This window comes from Acipenser ruthenus, chromosome 13 (genome assembly GCF_902713425.1).
Source record: "Acipenser ruthenus chromosome 13, fAciRut3.2 maternal haplotype, whole genome shotgun sequence".
NCBI lineage: Eukaryota > Metazoa > Chordata > Actinopteri > Acipenseriformes > Acipenseridae > Acipenser > Acipenser ruthenus.
This window is the reverse complement of record NC_081201.1, coordinates 29,763,536-29,790,112: the sequence shown is the minus strand read 5'-3', so window position 1 is coordinate 29,790,112 and position 26,577 is coordinate 29,763,536. Positions and strand designations below refer to the sequence as shown.

The 26,577-nt window shown below is 36.2% G+C and overlaps 1 protein-coding gene across 3 annotated transcripts in view; it reads left to right on the top strand.

Annotated features, from left to right (window-relative positions):
• LOC117418089 (leucine-rich melanocyte differentiation-associated protein-like) overlaps positions 1 to 26,577 on the top strand; it is a 332,909-nt gene that overhangs the window by 165,833 nt on the left and 140,499 nt on the right. For all 3 annotated transcript variants that reach the window (XM_058985066.1, XM_058985067.1, XM_058985065.1), the window contains exons 3-4: positions 22,548 to 22,679; positions 24,269 to 24,403. In XM_058985066.1, the coding sequence (XP_058841049.1) occupies positions 22,548 to 22,679; positions 24,269 to 24,403 (267 nt within the window). The remainder of the gene's footprint in view (positions 1 to 22,547; positions 22,680 to 24,268; positions 24,404 to 26,577) is intronic.

Genomic DNA, 26,577 nt, shown 5'->3' with positions numbered 1-26,577 from the left:
TGTGGCCAACACCCCCCATCCCTACATATGGCATGTTCTCAGTGTTTCTTCAATCAGCTATTTTACTTTCATTATTTTTTTGTGCAATTTTCTCTGCAGGGTAGCTTGGAAAAAGTGAAAAAGTTCACATTACCATTTATGCTATACATGGGTCTCTTTTCTCAGTGTGGTTGCACTGGCTCTCAGAAATGTTTCTAAATAGTAACATAGTTAGAATTAAAATAGCCTATGTGCCTTTATGTGTGAAAAAAAAAAAAAAAAAAAAAAAAACATTTGCAGGCTACTCTTAATTTATTTCCAATACAGAGGAAATGTCCATCAAATACCGTCTATTATGGTGGTTATTATGCACACTGATACAAGAAACAGTATGATTCACAAATTTAAATGTATCACCTAGTAAGGTTAAAAATATAATTCCCCAAGCCCTGTGATTCTTTATAGATATCGTATTTTAATGTTAGGTTGCTGTTACCCACAGTTTAGTAGTTTTGTATATTGTCTCCCCTACAGTACTGGGTCTATAAACTTTATCATGCAACTATGTTATGCAACTAAATAAATACATTTTTCTTATTTAACATGTGTTTAAGAGTACATTAAAGGATTTATTTTAATAATATAATATCTTTATTTGTTGTGGCTCAGTGAAAATAACTGGGGAAAGGTCTGCGCTGTGAATAGGATGTGGTCTCCATTTTGCAGAAAATGAGTGGTGTTGCAGCAGGACAATGCTCGACAGCATGTTGCCCAGTTCATCCTTCAGAACTTGAAATGGGAGGTACTCATACATCCTCATTACAGCCAATGCGCTGCCCATGATTTCCACCTAATTGGTCATCCTGGTGGTGGGTTCAGGACTGCACAGGATATAAAAGCCTATGACCTGACCTGGCTGTAAGGCAATAGTTAAGGCAATAGTTTATAAATATTACTCTCAAAAGTAAGCGCTGTTTGTATAACATGGCAATATTGGTTGCAAGTAACCCAACACATTTTTTAATCCTTAATGTTACAAGATTGGTACATTATGCAGGTCTCAGATGGAGTATTTTTGGCAAATTAAGCCTTATCACACCTCTTGGCACAACTGAAAGGAACAGAAGAGTGCACTATTTGAAATACACATTATTATAATGTGGTGCACTATAGCCCTACATTAGACTGTAAAACGTAACAATTTTCATGTGCATAAAAATGGAAAAACAGTTCTATGAAATTATTTCTTTCTCATGAATGGTTGTTTTACTTCATTGTACCTTTTCAGCTAGGGTAGTGCATTGTGTGCAGTGCATGTTTTGAATATAATAAAATGAATTTAGCTGCCTTAAAGTGAATAAAAAACAAATACAAATGCACTAAAATTAAGTTATGTGTCATATGTTCTTTTTTTTATTGGCTTGTCTGTTTCAGAGGGTTGCATATTCATCCCTGGACTGGATATTTACTTCAGTTTTTTTTTTAATGAGTTACACATTGTCCCAGCAATTTGCTCAGGATGCTTAATTTGCATGTGTTGCCTTTTTCAATATGCTTTCCGTAGTGTTGCAGATGCTGCTACTTTAGCTTCAGTAAACATCAGGCAGTTAGCCAGATTCTGCATTGAATGTTTGCCAGTTTTTGGATATTCTGCCACATTTGTGCTTTGTGTTCTTGTTTTTCTCACTTTCATTTCCCTTCCACACTACCATTTACTCACTTCTCAACATTAGGAGGTACCTCACAGAATAAAGGGGTGACAGTGTTATTTTGTATTCAAGCTTATTTAATAGCTGGCCACTCTGCGAGACTGCTGACTACAGTGCCAACAAGTGCCAGCTGCTGTGGTTGTTTTTGTAATGTGGGCATGTGTCCACAAAGACTATACAAGCCGACCTGTAACAGTTTCCTATTATACCAGTCCACAGAGCTGCATCATGTGAAATAGATTTTAATATCTGTTAGATTATTCACTTTTGCTCTTTTTACTCTAAGAGCAGTTTAAGTCAAAGTCAATTTAAAAGTCAAAGATCATAGAAGTACTGGTGAGACATGATATAAGTTTAGGGTCAGTCTAACATGATCATGCTTTGTTGTACAGGTTAAATGGAATCCCCCAGATTACGGGGGATTCCAATGATCTACTCCCCTCCACCACAGAACATTTATGAAGTGTATGATACATAATAATCATTGTTATGTAACGGTTTCTAACGAAAGCCTTAAACTAAAGGTCGGTCTAGGTTTGTATTGTATTGCTGTAGAATTACAGTTAATTACATGCAGGTTAAAGTAAGTAGATCAACTGCACACATACTGACTGCTTGTGTCGAAATGGGAATTATATTAAAATTATTTATTATTCAATCATAGACTGAAATACCTGCTGGATTGGTATCTATGGAGCAACCACATAACACATTGGTTATGTTTTTTTTTTCTTTTATGTAGTCCTTTGTCTCTTAGAAATTATCATGATTCATGTCAGGAGCGTTCATGATGAAAAAAATGTGTCACTTTGACTCTTAAGTTTCTGATTGTCTAAATAACACAGTATCTCATCATAGAGCTGTCTTGCATTTTGACAGTACAATAACCCATAATTCTTTCTGCCACTCAGTATTTCAAGGTTAGTATTTTATAGTATGTTCTGAAGGAGCATTCATTTACATTTTTGAGGATTTGAAAAAAGAGACATTAAATAGAATTATTATTTTCTGTCAATTCAGATTCAGATTTTACCCTTCTTTCCCATTCTTTAGAACACTTGCATTTCTGAAGCTACCTCGTTCAGGCATGGGCTATGATTATACTGTTTGTGTGTGTGTGTGTGTGTGTGTGTGTATATATATATATATATATATATATATATATAAGAGAGAGAGAGAGAGAACCCCCTCCCGCCCACCTCCAAGCACATCTTGCACATTTCACAATTTGATTATATCGCTTTACTCAAAGACCGAAGAAGCTGTATTTTCTTTTGTGTTTCGTTCTTTGCTTGTTTGACATTTTCAGTTTTGCAATTTGATCAAAATAATTTGCTCAAAGACAGAAATAACCTTTCACTTTGTTATTTGATAATTTGTCAACGCTCAAATCGCAAAATGGTTATTTTTGTCAGTCATTGACCGAATCCTGACTATGAGTGTAACATATTGTAATGACCCATGCCCACGGAGGAGAAAGCAGAAGACAGACGCGTTGCCAAGGTGCAATGAATAACCATTTTATTGGTGAAATTAACACGGTCCTTGATCGGGCCAAGACCACGCCACAAAAATAATAAAACCCTAACTCCTTCCTTCACTCTACACCACAATCACTCTCTCCCAGGCCCCTTCCTCTTCCAGTCTCCCACAGGCCCCATCTCACAGGCTGTCTTTCCCTAGGGCTCTGCGGCTAGGCTCCCACTTTATCTATCTTTCATTCAGCTTTCTACTCTCACTCTCCCGCGCAGGCGGTACTTATACCCCCCTGCTGCTCCCGCCCACTTCACCCAGACTGACCAACCGGGTCTATCCCTGCTCCTTTCACCATTCTAGGTGATATGGTTGCACCCTTACAATACATGTAACATGTACACAGGACAAGACAGACAAGACAAACAAACGGGACAACGTAAAAGTCCAGCAGACACAGAACGGTGCCCGGGTCGCTACAATATACAGTATATATAAAAATCTGTATCTATATCTATATATAACTGACTTATGGATCCTGTCACTGTTGCTTTTCACCCCTATAGTTGGATTTAAGATACAGGTGTCTCTGCCTTTATTAAAAGGGCTCTTATATGAGTTACTTATTAGCATTGAGTGTCTATTAAAGTGTTTTTTCCCCCCTTTCAATTTTTAAATACATATTCACAGCTTGGGTTTTCATTTCAGTGGCATTGAATGTACTGACAATATAATTGACCTGAAAATTTCCATCTCTCCTTTTGCAATTCCTTATAGTAATATACATCATCTAGATAAAATGATTTCTATCTACATCTTGACTTGATTTCCATTTCCTGAGAAGACTCCATTATTATTGTATTTGAACTGTGCTGACGTTTTTAAAGATGTAATGCGACTTCTATTGTTTGCTGCAGTACTTTTATTTCAATATTCCTTTATAGATGATAAATACACACTACTGGCATTTAGTTTACATTTGAAGATCAATGATATATCTTTTTAAACCATGCCTGACACATAGAACCTGAGGGCTTAATGGCATTCCATCTTCGATTCGATAATTTGTCTGTCAAAAATGTGACAGTGACTTTTTGTTGCTGTGGATTGAGAGGAAAACCTTTTTTAATTAAAAAACATATGGGCTGGAGATTTATATATAATTTAAAAAGAATTACACAGCTACTGACAATGTAGCTGCTAATTGGAGCATAATGACTATCCTCTATCCTCCATTGAATTAATTGGAGAATGTGTGTGTGTGTGTGTGTGTGTGTGTGTGTGTGTGTATATATATATATACAGACCTGCTCAAATTTGTTGGTACCCCTCCACAAAAAACAAAGAATGCACAATTTTCTCTGAAATAACTTGAAACTGACAAAAGTAATTGGCATCCACCATTGTTTATTCCATATTTAATAGAAATCAGACTTTGCTTTTGATTTTTTATTCAACATAATATTGTAAATAAGAAAACAAATGAAAATGGCATGGACAAAAATGATGGGACCGCTAACCTAATATTTTGTTGCACAACCTTTAGAGGCAATCACTGCAATCAAACGTTTTCTGTAGCTCTCAATGAGACTTCTGCACCTGTTAACAGGTAGTTTGGCCCACTCTTCCTGAGCAAACTGCTCCAGCTGTCTCAGGTTTGATGGGTGCCTTCTCCAGACTGCAAGTTTCAGCTCTTTCCGTAGATGTTCGATAGGATTCAGATCAGGACTCATAGAAGGCCACTTCAGAATAGTCCAATGTTTTGTTCTTATCCATTCTTGGGTGCTTTTAGCTGTGTGTTTTGGGTCATTATCCTGTTGGAGGACCCATGACCTGCGACTGAGACAGAGCTTTTTGTCACTGGGCAGTACGTTTCGCTCCAGAATGTCTTGATAGTCTTGAGATTTCATTGTGCCCTGCACAGATTCAAGGCACCCTGTGCCAGGTGCAGCAAAGCAGCCCCAAAACATAACTGAGCCTCCTCCATGTTTCACTGTAGGTATGGTGTTCTTTTCTTTGAAAGCTTCATTTTTTCGTCTGTGAACATAGAGCTGATGCGACTTGCCAAAAAGCTCCAGTTTTGACTCATCTGTCCAAAGGACATTCTCCCAGAAGGATTGTGGCTTGTCAATATGCATTTTAGCAAATTCCAGTCTGGCTTTTTTATATTTTTCTTTCAAAAGTGGAGTCCTCCTGGGTCTTCTTCCATGGAGCCCACTTTCGCTCAAAAAGCGACGGATGGTGCGATCAGAAACTGACGTACCTTCACCTTGGAGTTCAGCTTGTATCTCTTTGGCAGTTATCCTTGGTTCTTTTTCTACCATTCGCACTATCCTTCTGTTCAACCTGGGGTCGATTTTCCTCTTGCGGCCGCGCCCAGGGAGGTTGGCTACAGTTCCATGGACCTTAAACTTCTTAATAATATTTGCAACTGTTGTCACAGGAACATCAAGCTGCTTGGAGATGGTCTTGTAGCCTTTACCTTTACCACGCTTGTCTATTATTTTCTTTCTGATCTCCTCAGACAACTCTCTCCTTTGCTTTCTCTGGTCCATGTTCAGTGTGGTGCACACAATGATACCAAACAGCACAGTGACTACTTTTCTCCATTTAAATAGGCTGAATGACTGATTACAAGATTGGAGACATGTGTGATACTAATTAAAGAAACTAATTAGTTTGAAATATCACTATAATCCAATTATTTATTATCTTTTCTAAGGGGTACCAACAAATGTGTCCAGGCCATTTTAGAATATCTTTGTAGAATAAGCAATAATTCATCTCTTTTCACAGCTTCTTTGCTTTATTCTATGACATACCAAAGGCATGCAAGTATACATGATAAAATAGCTTTTAATTTTATCACTTTTCAGGAGGAATGAAGCATTATTTCAATGAGCTGTAAGGGTACCAACAAATTTGAGCACGTCTGTGTATATATATATATATATATATATATATATATATATATATAATTATACACAGTGAATTGATATCTGTGGCCTGCATAATATGTGTATTGTCAGAATACCCTCTAATGGAGGTTCCTTCTTGGCAATCTTAAGGTTCTGCCACTAACTAAAGTGATAAAGTTGTGTATTGGATTGATATGTAGAGTAGTCTGTGTTTTGGTTTTAACAGTTTGTGATCTTTTCTGTTGCAGTGGTCCTATTTCAGCCATTCACTTAGGTCAGTAATTGACACCAATTCCATCAAAACCTTTGCTATTGCTATATTAGCCATTATCCAAATTTGTTTTTTTTATCATTATTGTTTTTCTTTTGGTGGCTCTGTAAATGGCTCATATATATATTGTATCCTGATTTTAATTTGAATAGATGATTTCATGTAATGCAATGATGCATAAGGGCTTTTTTCAGCTTCATAATTGTTTCGGTTGTTTTGAAGTAAACCTGTTGGACATGAGGCTTTGTTCTCCTTTCTAGTCTACTTATCAGTCGGCTGTCCTCTTGTATGTTCCTCTTGTATCTCACGCCGGCCAATTTCGACAGACTAAGTGCTCAAATTGAGCCATTTTGTTTCACTTTAAAATAAACCAAGACCCATTATGCGTGATTTCTCATTCATAGCCCCAACCCTCCTCCCCTCCCTCCTTTTTTACTCTGTCTTTCTATCCCCGGCTCTACAGATGCATAGTGGTAACCTTGTGAGGGCTAGTGTTTTCACTCCAGGCATGTCAACTTCAATCTGCTGCGATTTGGTGTGAAATGTGTGCCATGGTGTGGGGCACCAAGGTCAACCCCTGGTAATTGATGTTGCTTATTCATCTGTTTCCTGTGTCTTTTTTCTCCATACACAGTGGCCTTTGTTTGGATAAATTGTTTGAAGATTTACTGTAGTTCTTAAAGCCTTGAGAAGCGTCTCCTGCTGCACAGTTTCAATGTCCCCGAGAGGCAGGGGGCTCAGCAGAGATGACACATAATGGCACTTAGACAAAGGATTTTTCCTGAGACAAGATGTAGAGGACATCTTCTAGCGTAACAATTAGGGCAATTTTCAGACTAATTTACTATGAAATCACCTTGTACAGACCCCTCATATATTGTTATAAAAATGCTAATTAGCATTAAAGACTGAAATAATATTCTGAAAAAAAGATGGATGTTTCATGGCTAAATTCTAAATTGACATTTTAAAATTATCTCAATTTATATCAGTAATAATGTCGATGGATTTTGTAAAAAAAAAAAAAAAAAAAAAAGATATATGTACTTACTTATTGTAGCATGGTAGACTCTTGAGTCTCTTGTGACACTTGGAGTTACACAGGACTCCTGAAGCCTTATAAAGCGCGAAAGCGGGAAAGTCCAAATTATTGAGATTTACCGGTAAATGTCTGAAGTAAAGTGTTATCGTGTTTATTTCAGGCATTTACCAATAAATCTTAAGACTTGCCAATATTCAGACTTTTACAGTAACAGGTATACTGTATATTGACACAACATGGCCATCCTATTGAGATTATCCACACAGATGTATTCTAATAATGTGTCATAATTAATTGTCTGATAAAAAGGAATCGTTAATTTTGTTTCAGCGTTTCACAGAAATCATTTAAGAATTGAAAAATAGATAAACACCTGAGGCAAAACGGTAGTGGTAGTGGCCTTGAACTTGACCTTTACGCTGGCCACATTTGTTTTTGTCTGACTTTTCCATGGTCACATACTTTTAAATACTGCTTTCAAATTCAGTTCACAGAAAACAGCCACTTTTAAATCTCTAGTAATATCAATGATAAAGAGATATTGGCTTTAAAAGTGGTACAAGATTATACTCTTTGATTTAGAGTAAAAAAAAAAAAAAGTTAAAGGGCCACATTGTTTTTAAACCTCACGCCATATGTCTGTGGGGTCCAGGTTGCAAGTTCCTAGCAAATGCTGATATTTTTTTAACTACACAGAACAAGAGAAAATGTCTGCCACAGCTTCCTGGTAGAACAAATGTAATAGCTGTATGCTGCAAATGGCATCCTGGGTTATCACTCTGGCAAGTGCACCCTTGAGTGAAGTTTAAGCTGTTAAAGCGATGGCTGTGTTTAAAATTACCTTAATCCATCACATCTATTGCAATAGTTTGAAGGAAGAGGTGGAGGGGAAAAAACTGTTTTATAATATTACAGCTTTGTTTATACCAGCAAGTGTCGACTTAAAACGATATATAAAAACCACTTCACATCTCGAAATGAAGAGTATGACTTTCATAAGAAGCAACCTTTGCCAGAAGCTTTGGGTAGGGTGTGTTGTGTGTTAATTTGTAGACCTACCTGGTCAAAAGTAAATACCCATAGGGTGGAACTGATATATTTATCTTCAAAATGTACTGTTACAATTTGGTAAAAAAGAGTACTTTATAGTTTCTTTGAAAATAATCTTTTTATGTCGAACTAAAACATAATAAAACCCAGGGAGCTCACAAATTCAAGGAGTTTTTGTATATAAAAGATTGTGAATGATTTTTGTTTAACCACGTGTACAGGCTGCAATTAGCAATTATCAACACCTAGTATGTTATTTTTTTTCAAAGAAAATCATATTTGGATGTTCTTGTTAGACATAAATAAACAGTCTGTGTTTAATACCCCCTGCTCTATTGTTTCTCCCTGTATTTCTGTGCAACTCTGACTGTTATCAGAGATGGTAAACAATATTTCCATTTAAAAAACTAAAATAATTATAGAGACACATTTAATCCTTCCTTGACATGTCAGCAGGCTGAATGTGAGGTAACGTTCAAGCATAGCTTTGATGCGGCAATCTTTTTAGAGTTTTGGATCATTACACAATAAAGAACACTTCATAAGTACTGAATTGAGTTGGGAAATGATGGCTAATGATGTTGACAGCAGTTCGGCTCTGTAGAATTACTAAAGGATTTGACTAGACTTGCCTTCTCTAATGGGGCTTGCTTTTTTAAGGTAATGGAATAATGTGAGATCATTTTTGTCAGTACCCCTAGTGCGATTATTTAATACTTCTACGATTAGCTATGGTAATACTTTTCTAATCTGTTGCGTCAAACCTGTGCAGGGCCAGCTTGAATAAAACCAAAATTAATTTAAAAACTGTTTATATGTATGAATAAAATGAGGGGAGCATGGTAGAATAGTATGTTACAGTACTCCTTTAGAGACAGTTAGAGGTAGAATCATGTTCTGAACTATTAATACTGAATATTTCTCTGGTTCAGGTGTATTTGGTTCAGGGACAGCACAATAGTTAACAGTGACTTTGCATTAGATGGGTATTACACACAGACAGGCCTTCCCTTAATTGCCATAGTTATTTCAGCAGGTTTTAAGACCTGAGCTAATATTTGATCTTCCTATTACTGCTGCATCCTAAAGGACTCAGATTTAATCTGGGCTTGCTCACCCATTGCTAAACAGTAAAGGATATCCCATCGACTGTGTTATATACAGAGGCTATTCAATTCCCAGCTGGGGGACCATAGTGAATTAAAATAAACCTTTTTATGTTTTCTAACCTAAGATTTCAGCTTAACGCTGCCTGTTTTCCTCAAATAATTATGTATTTTTGCATGCACTGCTCTGTGACAAAGCCTCCATTGGCAGCTTGACAGTTGATATACAATTTTCATATTTTTCTCTTATGTCACCAGATTCACATAACTGTCCATTTTTAGTATTATCTGGCTAAGCAGGATAATAAATAAATAAACAGCAATAGGGAACGACTACAAGTGTGTGTTATTTATGCAGTTACACATGCATTTTAATAAATGCTGGACAAATTCCAACATTAAACTCTGGCCATTCAAATTAAATATTTATAAGAAGTGACTGGCTTTACTAACATCATATATTTTTAAATATGCTACAGCTATTCATGTCTTGAATTGCTAGGAATGCTAAGAGCTGGTAAAGGATTTGTTTACATTTAAAAATCTACAATTGAAATTCTGAAAAGGTTGTTTCATGGTTCAGGTTGAAGTGTGTGATTTGTTTTCGTAGCCTCCTATAGTCTTCTCTGCATCTCATAGATAATATACAAGTATGGATTGAAAAAAGATGCTAGAATCTGGTATTGCAGCAACTTTTGTTGAAACAGGCTTAACAAGTTGTATATTTCCTATCTAAATCTAGAAGCGGGAAACAAATCCAATACTGAACAATACGTTTAGTACTTGTCTAGGATATTGGTACAGAGAGATTGATTCTAATGAATTATAGCTCAGGAATTCAGATTTGGTACTGAACTTGGATTATCCAATTTAATTGGAAAGGGTTTGTTGAAATCTTGAGAACATCTTAAACTATTAAAAAATAGATTGCTTTATGCTGTTTCTAAAATTACTATTTTATTAATATTTCAAAAAGGATATATATTTCTAAGTCCTATGATCCATTTATGCGTTGATCAATGTTACCTCCATTTTTAAAACCAATGTGAATGTTGTCTCTCCAATGCAACCCACTTAGTGATCAGGAGGACTGAAGATCAGTGGGAGAACTCTGTTTCAGCTGTAAAGCATATTGCCGGTTTTCACCTGCCAAACCTAAGGAGGCTAGGGACAGTCTGTGAAGTCTGGCCTTGTTGGGTGTCTGACCAGCTGGGGTAGATGAAGTAAACAATTGTCCTCATGAACCCAAGGGGGCACAGAAGCCAATGCAGTCCTTGCTGCAAGACTGGAAACGCAGTACAAGCAAGATTCGAACCAGCAAGCTCTGGGAGAAAATGACTCACCCAACACTGGCACTGTGGTGCCTTTACTGGGTGAGCCCATAGGGACCCGATGTAATTCAATTCATGAAGAAATGACATGGCTTTTAATTACATTGTTTTGCTTTGGAGCTGTTAATTAATTTACAACTAGGTTTTAAGTTACAATAACCTGGAAAATGTTTTAGTCTAAGGAATTAGCATGTTTAAAATGCTCACTTAACATACAGTGCCTAAGGTGCGATTCATGAACATTTACACCTCATTATAGCTGTAAATGAACACCTGGCTAAAGTTTTGAAATGAGCATGCAGTGAAAAAACAAGCAAGTTTTGTCTATTTAATAAATATAGTTTTGTACATGATATGTCAATGAGGCAACAGCCTTTATATGTTTCCTATTTGCATTCTGTGGCTTGTGGAGCAAGTGGCTGCTGCACAGTTAGATTCTCAACTGGTCAGACTTGGCTATATACTGAAATTGTTCATTTCCTTTGTCTTTAAATGGTAGAGTCAATAATCTACTTGATCTTTTATTAATGAAATAAAGAAGAATGTGAATGATACACACATTTTTAAATATGGGAGGCGCTTGCAAATGCAGTTTCTTTGGAGGGGAAAAATAGCACACAGACTGTTGGAAACCTTTTAATTAGTACTAATTACCTTAGCAGAAAAACGTTGGGGGCTTGAAAGGATTTGTGTCAGCGAGTGAAAGATCAAAGATTGCGGCGCTCGCATTTTAATCTGTTGACTAAAAAACGAACAAGGGGGTGGTAATGGGGCCCATGAGAATGACAGCCCAGGTGGTAGAGGCCTTAATCCCTTCTTTACTGCTCAAGCCTGCGGCCTAGTTCCAATTAAATAATCAGATGGTTTAATTCTCCCTTAATACTGAAAAATTAAGATTTTGTTTACCCCTTAGTGTGGATAAAATGAGATTTCTGACACAGATTCCCATTAGTAAAGCTGTTGCAAGCCTTCAATTATTTCTTTAATGTCATAAATGGAGGCTTTTACCAAAATTTTCTTTACAAGGCAAAGTGAATGCATGTTAGGCCAAGAGGCAGAAACAGTTCTTTTGATGTGGTTTTCAGAGGGAAGGGGTTTAATAGAGGCCATTGGCGTAGCTGTGTCAGGGGCATCCATCAAGCGTTATTGATCATTTGCTGTGAAGCGACAGTTGCTCAGATATTATTTTGTGTGTTGAGTCAAACACACTGGTAACTTTGTAGCAATAAACTGATACTTAAATCACACTGCATTCATATTTTGTTACACAAGTCATTACAGCGCTTACAGTATAACAATGTATATAGAATACTTTAAAAGGTCTATATCTTAAATGCAAAATACTTTAAAATCTCTGTATTAATACTACTAATAATACTAATAGCATATCTTTCTCCAAATATCCCATATTCTGGTCAATTGTACCAAATAACACCCATTTCTAGCATATCCACTTGGGGACAGAAGACAGCTTATGTTGACAACTATAAATATCCATGAAGTCAAAAGTGACCCTATGCTACTTTTAATATATTTTATAAATTGTATTACATATATCTGGCTGCTAGAAGTAGTGGAACAACTGCAGATACAACATATTAAAAAGACACGGGAGCACTTTAAATGCGTGAACAAATGTTAGCTTAAGCACATTTGACATTGGTAGATATCATTTAAATCTTTTAAAATCACCATTTTAAAATGTACTTCCACAAAGTAAAATGTAACACATACTAAAACACCTGGGGCTTGTGGTTATATAATTATAATTATAGAATATAATTGACTGATATTCAATGCAAGCCATCCATGCCTACTCGTCTTTGTATAATAGCCCCTTACCCCTTTACTCTTTTTTTTGTTGTTGTTATTGCAAGCAAGTATGCTGAATGTTGCTCATTCTAAAACATGATCCTCCATACTTTTTCTTAGGATCTGAGATGCCTATCCTGCTAAGGTTTGTCCTAGAGGTTTCATAGCCCTTACACAGCTAAATGCAAATACAATCATTAATTAATGGGATCACTTGTGACTTGAAAATACACTTTTTTTTTACAGGCCTTGTGTAGATATTTAAACTCACAATTCTGAACCAGAATGTACATACTGACCTTGTGTAAACTAGCTTTTGATCTTTGATTCAGATTTCCAAGGCAGGTAACATGGGATTTTGAATCCTGTTTGCCCCATCTAAGGTAAGTGTCAGGGTGTGGTTTGTCACGTTTCCAGTGGGGGGGATAAAATAGACAAACAACAAAACATCATGGCAAGCCTTGATACATCTGTAGAACACAATGTAAACAGTTTAGAGGATCACTAAGTTACTTATTTATACCAAATCAACTACTAAAACAATCTTTAGGAATCACACATGACCAAATCTGCCATCATGCAGGATAAATGCAGTTATTATTATTTTTATGGGTATGGTATCAAAAGGCAATAACAAAAACTACCTATGCTTACAGCAACTAAAATGTTAAGATGTGCTCATTACAAGTACTTGCATTGCTGCAAGTAACCTTATTGATAACTACACAGAGTGTAACAACAATAAATGGAACATGATACAACATACGTATTTAACAGCTTCGTCTACAGAAGTTAATTTTTGTTTATCTTGGCCTTGCTCAGCGGGTGACTCGTGGGTAAATTGGCGGGTAAAAGTTCCAGTCTTTGGCTCTGGGGCTGTTAAAAAAAAAAAAAAAAAAGCTACTATGGATTTTTAGTGTCCTGTTTTCATTTCTTTTTCCTTTAGTATGCACTTCTGATGCTAATAAAAAAAGAACAGTTTGAAATACAGTAACTGAATGATGTTGACGTAGTTGATTTTCATTGGTTAATTTGCCTTGGTACGGCGCGTACATCACTACTGTTGGATGACAATGACGGGTGGGTGGAACCCGAGCCTGATCCACTTTATATAGCCGAACGTCATGATCCAGCTCCAGTGAAACCAAATTCCTCCATCCCTTAATCATGTTAATACAATGTGCTACTGATATTACAGCCTGAAGGGCTTAGAGCAAGCTTTTTGAAGTCAGTTTGTGCAAAAATGATGCAACATACATTTATAATTTTAAATATGTTTAAAATTTTGCTGAAGAAAATTATTGTAAATTCAATATCTTTTATCGGAGGGGATAAATTTATCCCCCCCCCCCCCCCCCCCCCCCCTGGGATGACAACTGAAAGTGTAGTCCCAGGAATAAAAAGAAAAAACAGAGCCTGAGAAATCCGCCCATCCCCCTCACCTAGTAAGTGTGATGGTTGACCTTATACCTGGGGGACTCAGACAGACATTCAAATGACTGGTCTCTTAAATTTCCTAACAGTCGTGCATTGCTAAACACATGTTCTCTATGACTTCTGACCTACATTATCTTTTTTTTTTACAGAAAAACAAGCATGTTTATGACAACAAAGAGCTTCTTTCACCGTTGGCCTGGGGCTTTCATTTTTAACAGATGTTGAGTTCTCGGACTGCCACAAACCCCATTCACACTTACAATTTTCTCATATGTGAACACTCCAAAAAAGAAAAGGCAGCCCAGGGCCGGCCTGTAATCCGAGACCAGAGCCAGCCTTTACGTATGTATGAACGCAAAGCAGACTAGGGCCGGCCTTTTCGTATCACATGACCAATATGGTTGCATAACACAGTAGACACTCCCATACTCCCACACGCGCGAAAGGTAAATAGAAAGCTGAATGCTCTGCAAGCCAAGACGGCAGTGGATCAATAGTGAATTATTTCTACACCATACAACTTTGATTATAAAAATATTAAATAAAAAAAAATCTAGCAGGTTAACGTTGAGGTTGTTTCTTTCACATAATATACGAGCTGCAGTGCATTCATAATTATGCTTAACTTGTCACAATGACCTTTTCTTCCTGTTATTTAGTAACTAAGTGATAAATATAAAAAATGCAGGATTTTGGATCTCAATAATGATCAATAATGGTGCTGGCGACTTGGCATATTCAGCTACCATTGTTTATTTTGCACACAATGATATACATAGCTACAGAAGTGTACGTCTTTACATTAAAATGACGATCATTTCTTTAGCTGCTTGCTTTTATACACCCACACACACACAAAAAATACTGTTCTCATCCAGAAATATTAAGATCTTTGATGCACCATGTGAGGGTGAGTCCCTCACTGTAATATTTCAGTGCCTGTTATTGTGATTATTATTAATTTTATTCTGCTGGTGATAGAGCAGTGCTTTATTATGTATAGTGCATGTTGTTGAGCACAGAGCACATTTACTGGTAATGTTTAGGATCTAGAAAATAATAATGACAATGATAATAATAATGAGTAAACAATAGAATAGTTTAACGGTTGTGTTTGTAAACAAAGACAGTATTCATGCAGGTTAAACAAAAACGTCTTTCTTTAGCAGGGAGCAGTCTTCCTAGTCTTAGGTGGTCAGTTGTGACCCCGTTGCACACCATAACATTACGTCAAAATAGTCAATAATATATGTTTTTTGTTTTTTTAATATAGAAAATTGCTACTGTGCTGCATTGAAAAAAATATTTATCAATAAGAACCATCTGCTACAAATCAAGGATTACTGTATATCCCGGTAGCTCTTCCATTCTAAGTGAGGGCTACCGTTCCATAAAAAAAAGTAATTCGCCACATTTTAGGCCTGCTTTTCAGTCGCATATGTGAACGTGCAAAGGCGCCTTAAACCACAAATGTGAATGGGGTTACAGACCTAAATCTGAGGCGGCCCGTGAGGCAGCTCTGAGCCAGCACAATAGTGTGAATTGGGTCTTAGTTATAACACTAATACATTTATTTTAACCCTTAGGTTAATAAAAACACACATGCGTTCATTCCTGGAGACTGTAGATCTATATGTGTGCAAATTTCCATTATTCTGCTTGTATCATGAACTCTTTCAAAATAATTGTGCCATTGCAAAGCTGACTATGGATATTTTGACAATTGACGTACCATACTTATCTTCTGTTGACAATATGCTAACCAGACCATCATAAACCTTGGATTCGTACTTGCTTGAGCAGGGACCGATAAAAAGAAAAAAAACACGGCTCAAACAAATTTTAAAATAAATACAAGAGTTAATGGGACTGGTACCACTTTTTAATTATCAGCGGTACAACAGCTACAAAGATGTAATGATTATCATTTAGTCATTGTGCTCAATAATAATGCTTTTTTTTCAGATCTGTAGTTCACTGGGGACTGTTTATTGTCAGCAGCATATGGTGCATGTGCCTATATGAAAAAAAAAAAACATAGCCTGTGCCATATTTTATATCAGTATTAGTATGTATTTATGATGCTGTGCTCCACAAATAGTAATTTATTTTGCCTATATTTGACAGGTACAAAACATTACGTATCAGTTCATTAAAAATAACATTTCTTTAAAAAGTAAAGTGCATTAAATTACCCTGTATGTTTTGTATGTGACAAAAAAGCAAATGCCACTGTCTCACATTTACTCTGAGTGGAACCACTTGGGAAGAGGTGGCCTTTGGAAAGATAGATATCAAGCTGGGCAGACAGCTCCCGTGCTTGGTAACAAAGGGCACAGGGTCAGGAACTTTCTTGACAGGGCCCATCAGGTCAGGCTGAGGCAGTGTTGGAAACAAAGTTTTCTCGGGCCTGGGTCAAATCCAGCTTAAAAAGTCAGTGTTGTCAAATGCTTCAGTCACATTCTTACCTACAGGCAACCTCTGCTGATCCCTAGTCATTAATCAAACTGGAGAGCCGTCCTGACCTCAGCTCCTTCCCTTTGAAGTGCACTGTCCTCTGCAGCATGAGGAAATAATTTGCTGCCTGATTCAATGAGCCATCAGTGGAGCCAGCAGACCTAATGACATGTGAGAATATTAACCTCCTACCACGAAGAGCTGTGAATCTTGAGAGGCAGTCTATAATTCACCTGGCGCTTCAGAGGCGCTCTCATACCACCCTTTTTTCAGCACTAAGAACCTTGAACCAGAACTACTTTGTTTACTGAGCATTTTTGTACACTGTATAACCAAAAAAAAGAAAAGCTTTCCTTTACCGTTTTATGTTCACTCTGGACATAGATTGTGTCTTGCTAACCATTAGTCTATTATTGCCTCAAATTTCAAGACAAAGTGCAACATATTTGTTACACTGATCAAGTGATATGTTAGAAACAGATAGTATCTCATGCACTATACAAGATGTGCATTTATAAAAATACATATTCATTCACACACATATTCCTGCGTACTGCAATTTGGGAAGTTTACCCCAAGGATGGAAAAATGAGGATGTGTATCCTTAACTCATTAGGAGGCATTTCCAAGTTGTTAGCCCTTGAAGTCCTTGAAGCCTGAGGTTTTTGAAAAAGTTTTGTAATGTACTCCACCCATGATGTTGGGGTCTGAAAAATTAAGTGGGAGAATGAAAGGTTACAATTGGAAAATGTAATAAAGATGTAACATTGTCAAGAGTTATAGCTCAGGAACTAACATCCTTTAATGTTTTTTTTACATTTTTTTTTTATTTTTTACAAAAGTTAGTAACTGTGAAAATACCTAGAGACAGACTTTCCTAACTGTAATCCCAGTTCAACTGTAAAAGGTAATATAAACTATATGAATAATATTAATAAAAATAATAATAATACTTTTAATAAAAGTAAATAAATAAATAATAACAACAATAAAAATCATCAAATCTGACCTTGAATATGTATACGAAGTAATGTAAATGAATACCAATATTGCACTTGGTTCTTCATACTGGATAAAACAATGCATTATTATATTTATATGAAAAGTCACAGTTTGCTATATATAGTATACAACTATTTAATAGATCAACTGAGTAGTCATCTAATCTAAATTGATGCAAATACTGTCACTGTTTTAATGTGAGGGCCTTTACTGATGTTTTATTTATTTTTACTGACAGTAAACACAGACTTATGCATTGTTAAATGTTTAATATCCGTGGTACACAAAGAGCTCTAATGTAATTAACTAAGCAATGGCTGCATTTAGCGCCACCATTGTTTATATCAATTGCATAGATTGCATTGTGTTTATAATGTGTGTGAAATGTACTGGGAGTTTAATTTTACAAGTATTCATGCATATGTACCATACAGCCCACATGTTACCAATCATTAAGAGAACAATGGAGATTGCATTATGCTTCTTTTTCATATTAAATATCAATGTAGTTTAGAATAATATACTTTTGCAGCTACTGATTTTCATTTTAGCATAATAATACAATAGATGAATACAGTGTAAACTCATTTAAAATGAATCAATAAATAAGCAAGCATGGCTTATATATTACTTTACATCTTTATCTGTAGTCGCGGAAACTCTTAAGTGCTTTGTAAGACTGACACTTTTAAAAGTTTGTGTGTTGCTGTTTTCCTGATAACATGCTAATCTAGTTGGCTTTTGTTTGTGCCAACCCTGGTCTCCCTCCTCACAGCTCATTGCAATAAACATTGCTGTCCCTGCACTTTTTTTATTAAGTTTATTAAAACCAGTCAAATCCTACTTTTTATGGCCAAGCTCTGCTTGCCCATTCATTATGGTTTCTTATCTTGGCAGGCAATCTGAACTGAAAGGCGGCTAGTCCATTATGCACATATGAAGCCCATCACTCCACCAGCATTGGCCAATTCATCAAACATTTATCTTTTGCCCTCTGAACAGCACGTCAATTTGCCTGTCACTCCCAAGCCTCTGCTGCTTTATTGGAATAAAAACATTACTTTTTCCACACTAAAGTTAGTTGAGGCCTGTCTTTGCACTGACACGACTCTTGAAAAACAATGCTTGAGTTCTAGATATTTCAGTTTTCCTAAACAGGAATTTAAAATGCACTATTTTCTCTTTAAGAGGGTAAGGATGAATATATTCTAAGTCTAAAAAACATATTGCTTTTTACAAGGTCTGAGAAAATAGGAAAAATTTTTATTTAGTATGTGAATGGGGGGGCTCTAATTACAATAATCTTTCTTTTCTGGAACTTCAGTTCCCAATTTGTTGCAGAAATAAAGCTGACCTTTATGAAAAGTACTGGTACTAAAGTATCATCAGTATTTAAGATGAGGAGTCAAAGAGTGCTACAAGAATAAAGAGATGAGTGTGGCCTTTTAATGGTGCTGGCATAGAGGAAAAGCTAGAGCAAATGTGTTGTAATAAAAGGTGACATTTAAAGAAAAGAAATCTATTAAAATAAAATTAAAATTGATAAGTTTACAAAAGAAAGTTTGACATTTTAAAAATTTCAGTGGAATAAAAGGAAGGAATATTGGGGCGGGGTGGGAACACCAGCCATGTATTGAAAACACATGGTTTATTTAGGACAGGGGGTCACAATTACAATTTAAAACATAATAAACTACATTCAGAAATATAACCAAAACTGAATGAAAAAATCTTGATTTTAAATAAAAGTTTTGACACAAGTTTGGAAACATCAGTGTTCCAATTCCATAGGCACTGAGTGTTGGCACCGAGACTTCAGGTTGTTTTGTGACTATACTGGTGTAGTTTATAGACACAGTGGCAGCTTGGGCGCTCAGGCTGGCTATTGGTGAATAGATGCAGTTCAGGTTTTGTTTGTATAATTAACTTTGACAGTTTATGTATTTTAAATATGTATTTTAATAACAAGCAACTAGCATGATTATACAATGTCTGCCTGTTGTTTCTGAGAAACAGTAAACTTACTTTAAGATATTAAAGGTTTGATTATATCTTCTCAAAACAACACATCATTAACACTTTTATTTTTCGATTTTCTTTGGGACAAACAAGTCTATACATTTCTGTTTGCTCAATTTTGACTAGTAGGCCTATCTGTCACTTTGTCATTTTCACTTGTGCATTGTGCTGTGATGTCCATTCACTGCTGGATGTATTGATTCTGTAAAGAGTACTGTAATCACAGGATATATTAACTTTAAATACCTATGCAAATCAATGGGGCAATGGGTTCCACTAAATGGATGTCAGTACTTAAAGACTTAAAATTATAACTAACTGTTCATTTGTTCCTATGGTTAAAAAATAATTTAAAAAAATTGGAATAAACTAGTAGCCAAATAATTTGATCATCTTAAATTACAGGGTGTCCATAATATGAGCACCATGGTGTGTTTCAAGAAGTAGCAAGGCTTTAACAAAGCTAATTCTGACAACAATAGCTGGAAATTTGAGCTGGTTTTCATTATATTCACACAAAAAAAATGACTGGATGTCAGTCTTTATAGTCAACAATGTTTGAAACTGAGGAGACAATAAGGTGTGGTGTAAGGAAGAGACAGGTGCAGAAAATGATACAAAGGGATGTATATTGGTGTGTTGAAACTACTCACTATGCGTCAGTTCTTTTTTATTTCCAGGGTCTGTTTTGCCTCGGCAGGGGAGGCCAGTGCCTCTTGCTTGTTTTTGTGCACTGTTTTGTTACGCTAATGAGGGCCATGCGTGAGCCATAGGCGATGATGCTGTGATATTAGTTATGACAGCGAGCTTGATCATAATTATCTTAACAAGGATAGGGTTAATTACAGTGGAAACTTAAAGTTCTTTCCATTTGAATCAGACAGAGCTGAATGCGTTGTGATGTTTTGTCATTTTGATGTGACTTTGGAAATTGTAATGAAAATCTCTGGGCTGCACTGGGCTCCTCTGGGAGTGTGGTGCAAGCTTGGCAGTGAGGTAACTGAGATGGTACCTGTGGGTGAGATAATGGGCAGCTTTCAGGTCATTAGAGCTCTGGGAGAAAGCAGCATGCAGTCACAGCTCAATGATGCTTATTAGCATTCTAAAACAACAAGGGAAAACAACCACTATACCTGCCATTGTCCTTTTAATCTTATTGTCTCTGGGAAAAAAGCAATATGGTTATTCTATATTCTATACAAGTTTATATATTGAAAAATACACATTCAGCAAAATCTTTCTTTCTACATCAGCATTGAAGACAATAAAACATAACCTAATAAAAGCTTAGTATGTAGGCAAGATGGTATTAATGCTAATCATCAACACCTTCTATTAGATTTGATCCCTTCCCTCTCCCTTAGCTGTGAATTTAGCTGATTAAATCACCAAGTGCACACCACAGTGGTGACACGAAAACAACAATTAATAAGCAACCCCCTGTGTAATGCAGCTCCCTTTTAACCGAGCAGCTAATAACATTACATGGCAAAAAAATATCGAAATTAGACATGTGTAAGGGGATTTGGGCACCATTTTATTTGCTTGCTTGGGAAGTGGGTATTATTGTACCCAGTCTCAGCTTCAGAGAGAAAAGCAGCTTCAATAGGCAACTCCCTCTAGTGTTCTGAGGCCTTTGTCCCACTTCATGCCTTGTCATTTTGTTTTATGCCTTCCCTGAAGCGTTTTTGGATTTGCGCTTTCTTCTCAGTGCCAGTTGCCAACCATTTGCTGATTCTCATGATGAGTATTATATTTACATAACATAACTCAAGGACAATGTGTATTATGATGGTGACATTGACCAGAGCATAGGCTGTATTTATTCACAAAGGCCCTATTAGTATCCTGTAAGGCTCATTTGCATATAGGGGCGGTAACTTTTTCCATTTACAAAAATGATGTAATAAAAGGTTTAATAATAGCAGCATTCAGTAATGAAATCTTTGAAACCAAAATCCAATATGAATATCTTCACTAAATGTCTCTTCATTAAGGGTAACATTTAGTTTACAGCAATAGAAACACAGTGTATATATGTTTGAGTACATGTTGAATGGTCTCTCTCTTTGGCAGACCTAGATGCCTTTCACTACAAACTGTCATGACACATAATGTTCAGCAATTTTCTAAACAAAGTATTCTAGGGGTGGAGTAGGGTTTCAACCATATTTAAACAAAACAGGACCCTTCATTTTCAAGGGGGCATACAGTTTTAATTGTTAATTAACTCAATACAGATGCATCAGTGCTGGGTGTCAGCCACTGCAGTGTGAGGGATTAAAAAACAAACACTCTTGTTTTGTGCATCTTCTACTGCTTGAACTTTAGAACGACCCCGCTGCTGCATTGACAGAGGCACTTGATCATTACTATGCAGTGGGAGCAATATGAGAACGAGAGAATCGGGTTGCTTTAATATATTTAAAAACAAATTAAAAACGATATTATAAAAGTCTATTTCCAAATCTCATGGGACCTATTGCACAAGTCCTTAAAATTATATCCATTACTTTTTAGAGGAATATTATTATCCTACACCAAAATGATGGATAACACCTTAAATGTGTGTCCAGGGAGTGAAGGTGAACTGTGACAGAGTTATTTATCTTGGGAACGGAGGTTAGGGTCAGGCGAGACTGGGCGCCTCAAGGCACAAGACATTGACAAATTTATCCTGCAAACCCCATTTCTGAAGGCTTTTGTTTTGGATCCTGGCTACTCACTAAGTGACCCTCATCTTTCATCCTGCCAGTGTGTGAAGGATGTGATGCCATGCCAGCGATCTCACTGCTACTAATTCTTGTCATTCACCCTTTTGACGGGCCCAAACCAAAACTATTCCAGCTCCTGAAAGGAATGGTTGAAATATTTATTTCTGCACATAATAGCCATCCTGATTTAGTGGCATATCATTTTTCCTGTTGCCTTATCATTGCAGGTCACTGGAGGGACTGAAAGCATTCAGCTGCTTGGAAGAGCTGATTGTGGACAACAATCTCCTCGGAAATGATCTCCTGTTACCCAGGTTACCACACCTCCATACCCTAACACTCAATAAGAACCAGATATCCTTTCAAAAGATGCTCAAATGCCTTTTATCGTGTCTAACATAATGTAAAGTATAGTTTAATAAACATGTGCATAGAGTGTAAACAAGCGTTTATGTTCTGTGTGTCTGTACATTTCATTTTTGTTTTTAAAGTTGAAATTTGGCAATACCAACATTTGTTAGTGTGAAGAGACTTGTTATTGTAGTATAGAAATCTTTTTATCTTTTAAACTAAAAAAAAAACATATACAATATATTTTCTTATGCTGGAAGACTACAAGGTTTTGTGACAGGGTGACCTCTAGTGGAGTAATGAATATGGTAAAATGGTAATGTATTTCTGTTGCCATAAACTAAAGATTACAAAATCATTGCTAAGTTAATGTCAAGATCTTTATATGCATACAAATTCAGTTTTTTTGTGTAAATATAAGTGCATTAGTCTTTCTGTCAGTAAAGTATTTTATTCAAAGCAGTGGTGATAAATTTAATTGGCATTACAGTTGGTAAAGTAAATGTTCATAACTTTGACATATGAACACTGAGAAAAGCAAACATGGTAAAATGTACTTTCCTAAATTAACACCACAACTACTAAACCTACTTGGAAATTATAACACCTAGCATTCTTGTTGAAGTTAGATGGCAGAGGGAAATATTTCAATTTTCGTTTTGTTTTTTAAATACAACAAGTAGGTTTATGCCAAAAAGGTTAGGGATGTGACCAATTAGAAATTAAAAAATGTTAGAGTAATGTGTAAGATGTAAAAACAGTTACAATATTTAAAGTCTAACACCAACAATTGTATTATGTATAATGTAAACACAGCAAATGTTCCTCTATAATGTCATTTTGATGAATTTATATTTTGTATAAATATCTGTTTTAGGGAATAGTTTATGTTATATATTTTACAGACAAATGGAAATACATTTTTAGGAACAGATTAAAGGTTATCATATAATACATATTTTAATCTTCTTAAGCAGCACTTTTATAGTCAGTATTTGCCCAGAGAACAGGTAGCCTGAGCAATGTCTACCAACAAAAACAATCGTTTTTATTGTTAACTATGAAGTTAATAACACAGCCTCGAAACTGAATGTAGTTCTGAAGTGGCCTGCACATGGTAATGGGCTAATTATTTATGTCTTACAGTGGCACAGAGACATTTATATTCAAGTGGTGCATTAGTGCTGTTGTATTTTGACACTTTAGGCTCATTTTCCAATGAAGTGAATGTATTCGTGATGAATGTGCTGTGAAGTAGCTGTTTGCTTCCGTGTTGGAAAAGTTTCACGGCCCCAGCAATCGCTAACCATTTTACCACACGGCATCCATCATTTTGTCAATGTTTTAATGTTCTGCACCAAACCACCTAGGAAATGAAGAAAGAAACAAGGGACAAAACAGCTGAATTTGTTCAGCCTCTGCCAAAAACTGTGCCCCCAGTTTGCTGTCTCCACAGTAACTTTGACAGGCTTTTGAGTACCGGGGTAAATTTGATTGTAAGTTATACGAAGTATGCTTTATACCAGTGGCAGTTCCTCTATAAATGTTATTTTAATTAAAGGCATTGAATCTTTAACCCTCACCCGTGACACATAACAGATATAGAAAGCCTGTTGGACCATGTGGCTGAAGTGGCACCTTCCCTGGAGTACCTCAGTCTACTGGGTAATGAAGCCTGTCCCAATGAACTTGTCAGTCTGGATAAGGATGAGGATGACTACCAAAGATACAGGTTAGTTAAACAGTAGCGTTCACATTACACTATAAGGAAGGGTAGACAAATAACCAAAATAAATCATTGTAGCTATCCCTTATGTTGTTGGTAGTAATGGGAACAATTCTATAGAATGAAAAATGTCAGTAAGGCCTGGCCCGTCAATGACCTCCTGAATTCCAAAGACTGTGAAAACATTTTTTGGCTCTTTGTCAATTTATATGATTTTACCAGAAATATAATATTCTTTCAGATACGGTACCATATTAATTCTTGAACTATGCATTATATCTTATCTAAAGTAATATTATGTACACTGTAAGTGCTTTCTTGGAGCTCCTTTTTTCAAAATAGGCATCATAGCATCCATTACTAGGTTCTGAATTGTTTTTTATAAATCGCTTGCACGTCTGAATTATCACAACAGAATGCTACATTTTATAAAACCATTTTTACTGTTAAAAATGATTTAAAGAGAATGCTGTTATATAGTTTACAAAGAAGTTGCTGCTGTCACAATCACAACTTTTGTCACATTTCTCACCCACAAACTTTTAAACGAATGATCTTCCTTCAGTTTACAGTTTTTTTCTCTGTAAAGTGTATTTTTTGACAATATGGGCCCTATTAATCATTTACCACAAAGAGCAGTACCTTAAAAGAGCCATTCAGTGGCTAGAGCCCATGGTTCATTTAGTGCTGACTAAAGACATTCTTGATTGTCATTTTCTTTGGTAATGTTATATAATATTTATAATGTGTCACAAAGCAGTACATCAAAATAAGCATGACTGTTATTTCATTTTAGTGAAAATGTTTTATTTAGTGTTGCCAACTGTCCGGTTTTGGACTGGACATCCGGTTTTAAGGAAATTTGTACCGTGTACAGTCAGGACCACTGACTGGACAGCAGAAGTCCGGTTCTTGCGAATCTTGTTTACTCACTGTTCATTGTCGTTTTGGGTATTTCCATTCTCTCTGAGCCAGTCCACTACCAACACAGTCATGCAGTCTCTCAAATCAGAGTACCGTGCTATAAAGATTCCAAATATCAGAATAGTATAATGTGGGTTATAGCTCAGCACAACATTCAATACTCTTATGAATGGGGTTCCTTTGTAGTACTGTATATCTGTTTAGGGACTGGTCCAGGTGGTAGTATCCCATAATCAGGGTCAATTTTAAATTAAAATACATGTAATTGTTTGTTGCCTGTTTCCTATATTGTTCCATAGTTTAGCCTTCAATGTAGTCTATTTCATAGTTTATCCTTCTGTGTATTCGTGTTTACATTCCCCAAAGGTATTTACAGGTGTAATGACATAAGCTTCCTTGCCCCTTGAAACTTGCTTGCCACCAGGTCCCTCCACCCGACATATGCAAACTATTTCTTAAATAAAACAACAGCAAAAAAATAAACATATTGGGCACAGCAGCTTTAAAAACACTCTTATTAGTTTACTGTAAATAATGAATACTGTATTAGTTAAGCTGAATTTCTGTGAAACAACAGTCACAGGGGTTCTGCAGTTCAGACAGTATTACTGTAGATAAAGTAGCTTGTGTCCTATCTGACAGCGGTCCCCTGTCTTCCAAAATTACTTACCTGCAGCAACATTCCAGATATTACCTGCTGACAGTTGCAATGTATCTTTGCCCCTTGTTTTCCTTTACCCCCATAACAAAGTGATTGAACCATTAATATCTCCAAAGGGCTGACAGAGGCATGTCATCTGGTCTAACCAAGTGATATCAGGTTATCTATAGAAGGTGACCTCTTTGCGTTACTATCAAGCCAGGCTTATGTCGTAAGCTATTTTCAAATTCTAGGTTTAGAAATGCCTTCATCTGTGATAACCTATGTGACTAAGATATACATCAAGGCTAAGAGGTCTGCCTACAAATTGCTATGGATTAAGTCTGTATTGGTTGGAATGAGAATGTGCATGTGATTTACTGACAAGAAAGGAGAGTTGTGTGTTCCAACATCACAGTCTATTGTATTATCATAGAACATTATCAAATGTTGTAATTCTTTGAAATTCAATACATATTATTTTGTAGGATGAACACCACCATTGATAGATTGTGAATGGTTTCTTTAAGGTTACATTAAGGTTTGTGGGTGTTTTGCTAACTACACTCAAATGAGAGTGGTGTTATTTTGTTAATTCCGAAAGGGCTACCAATTA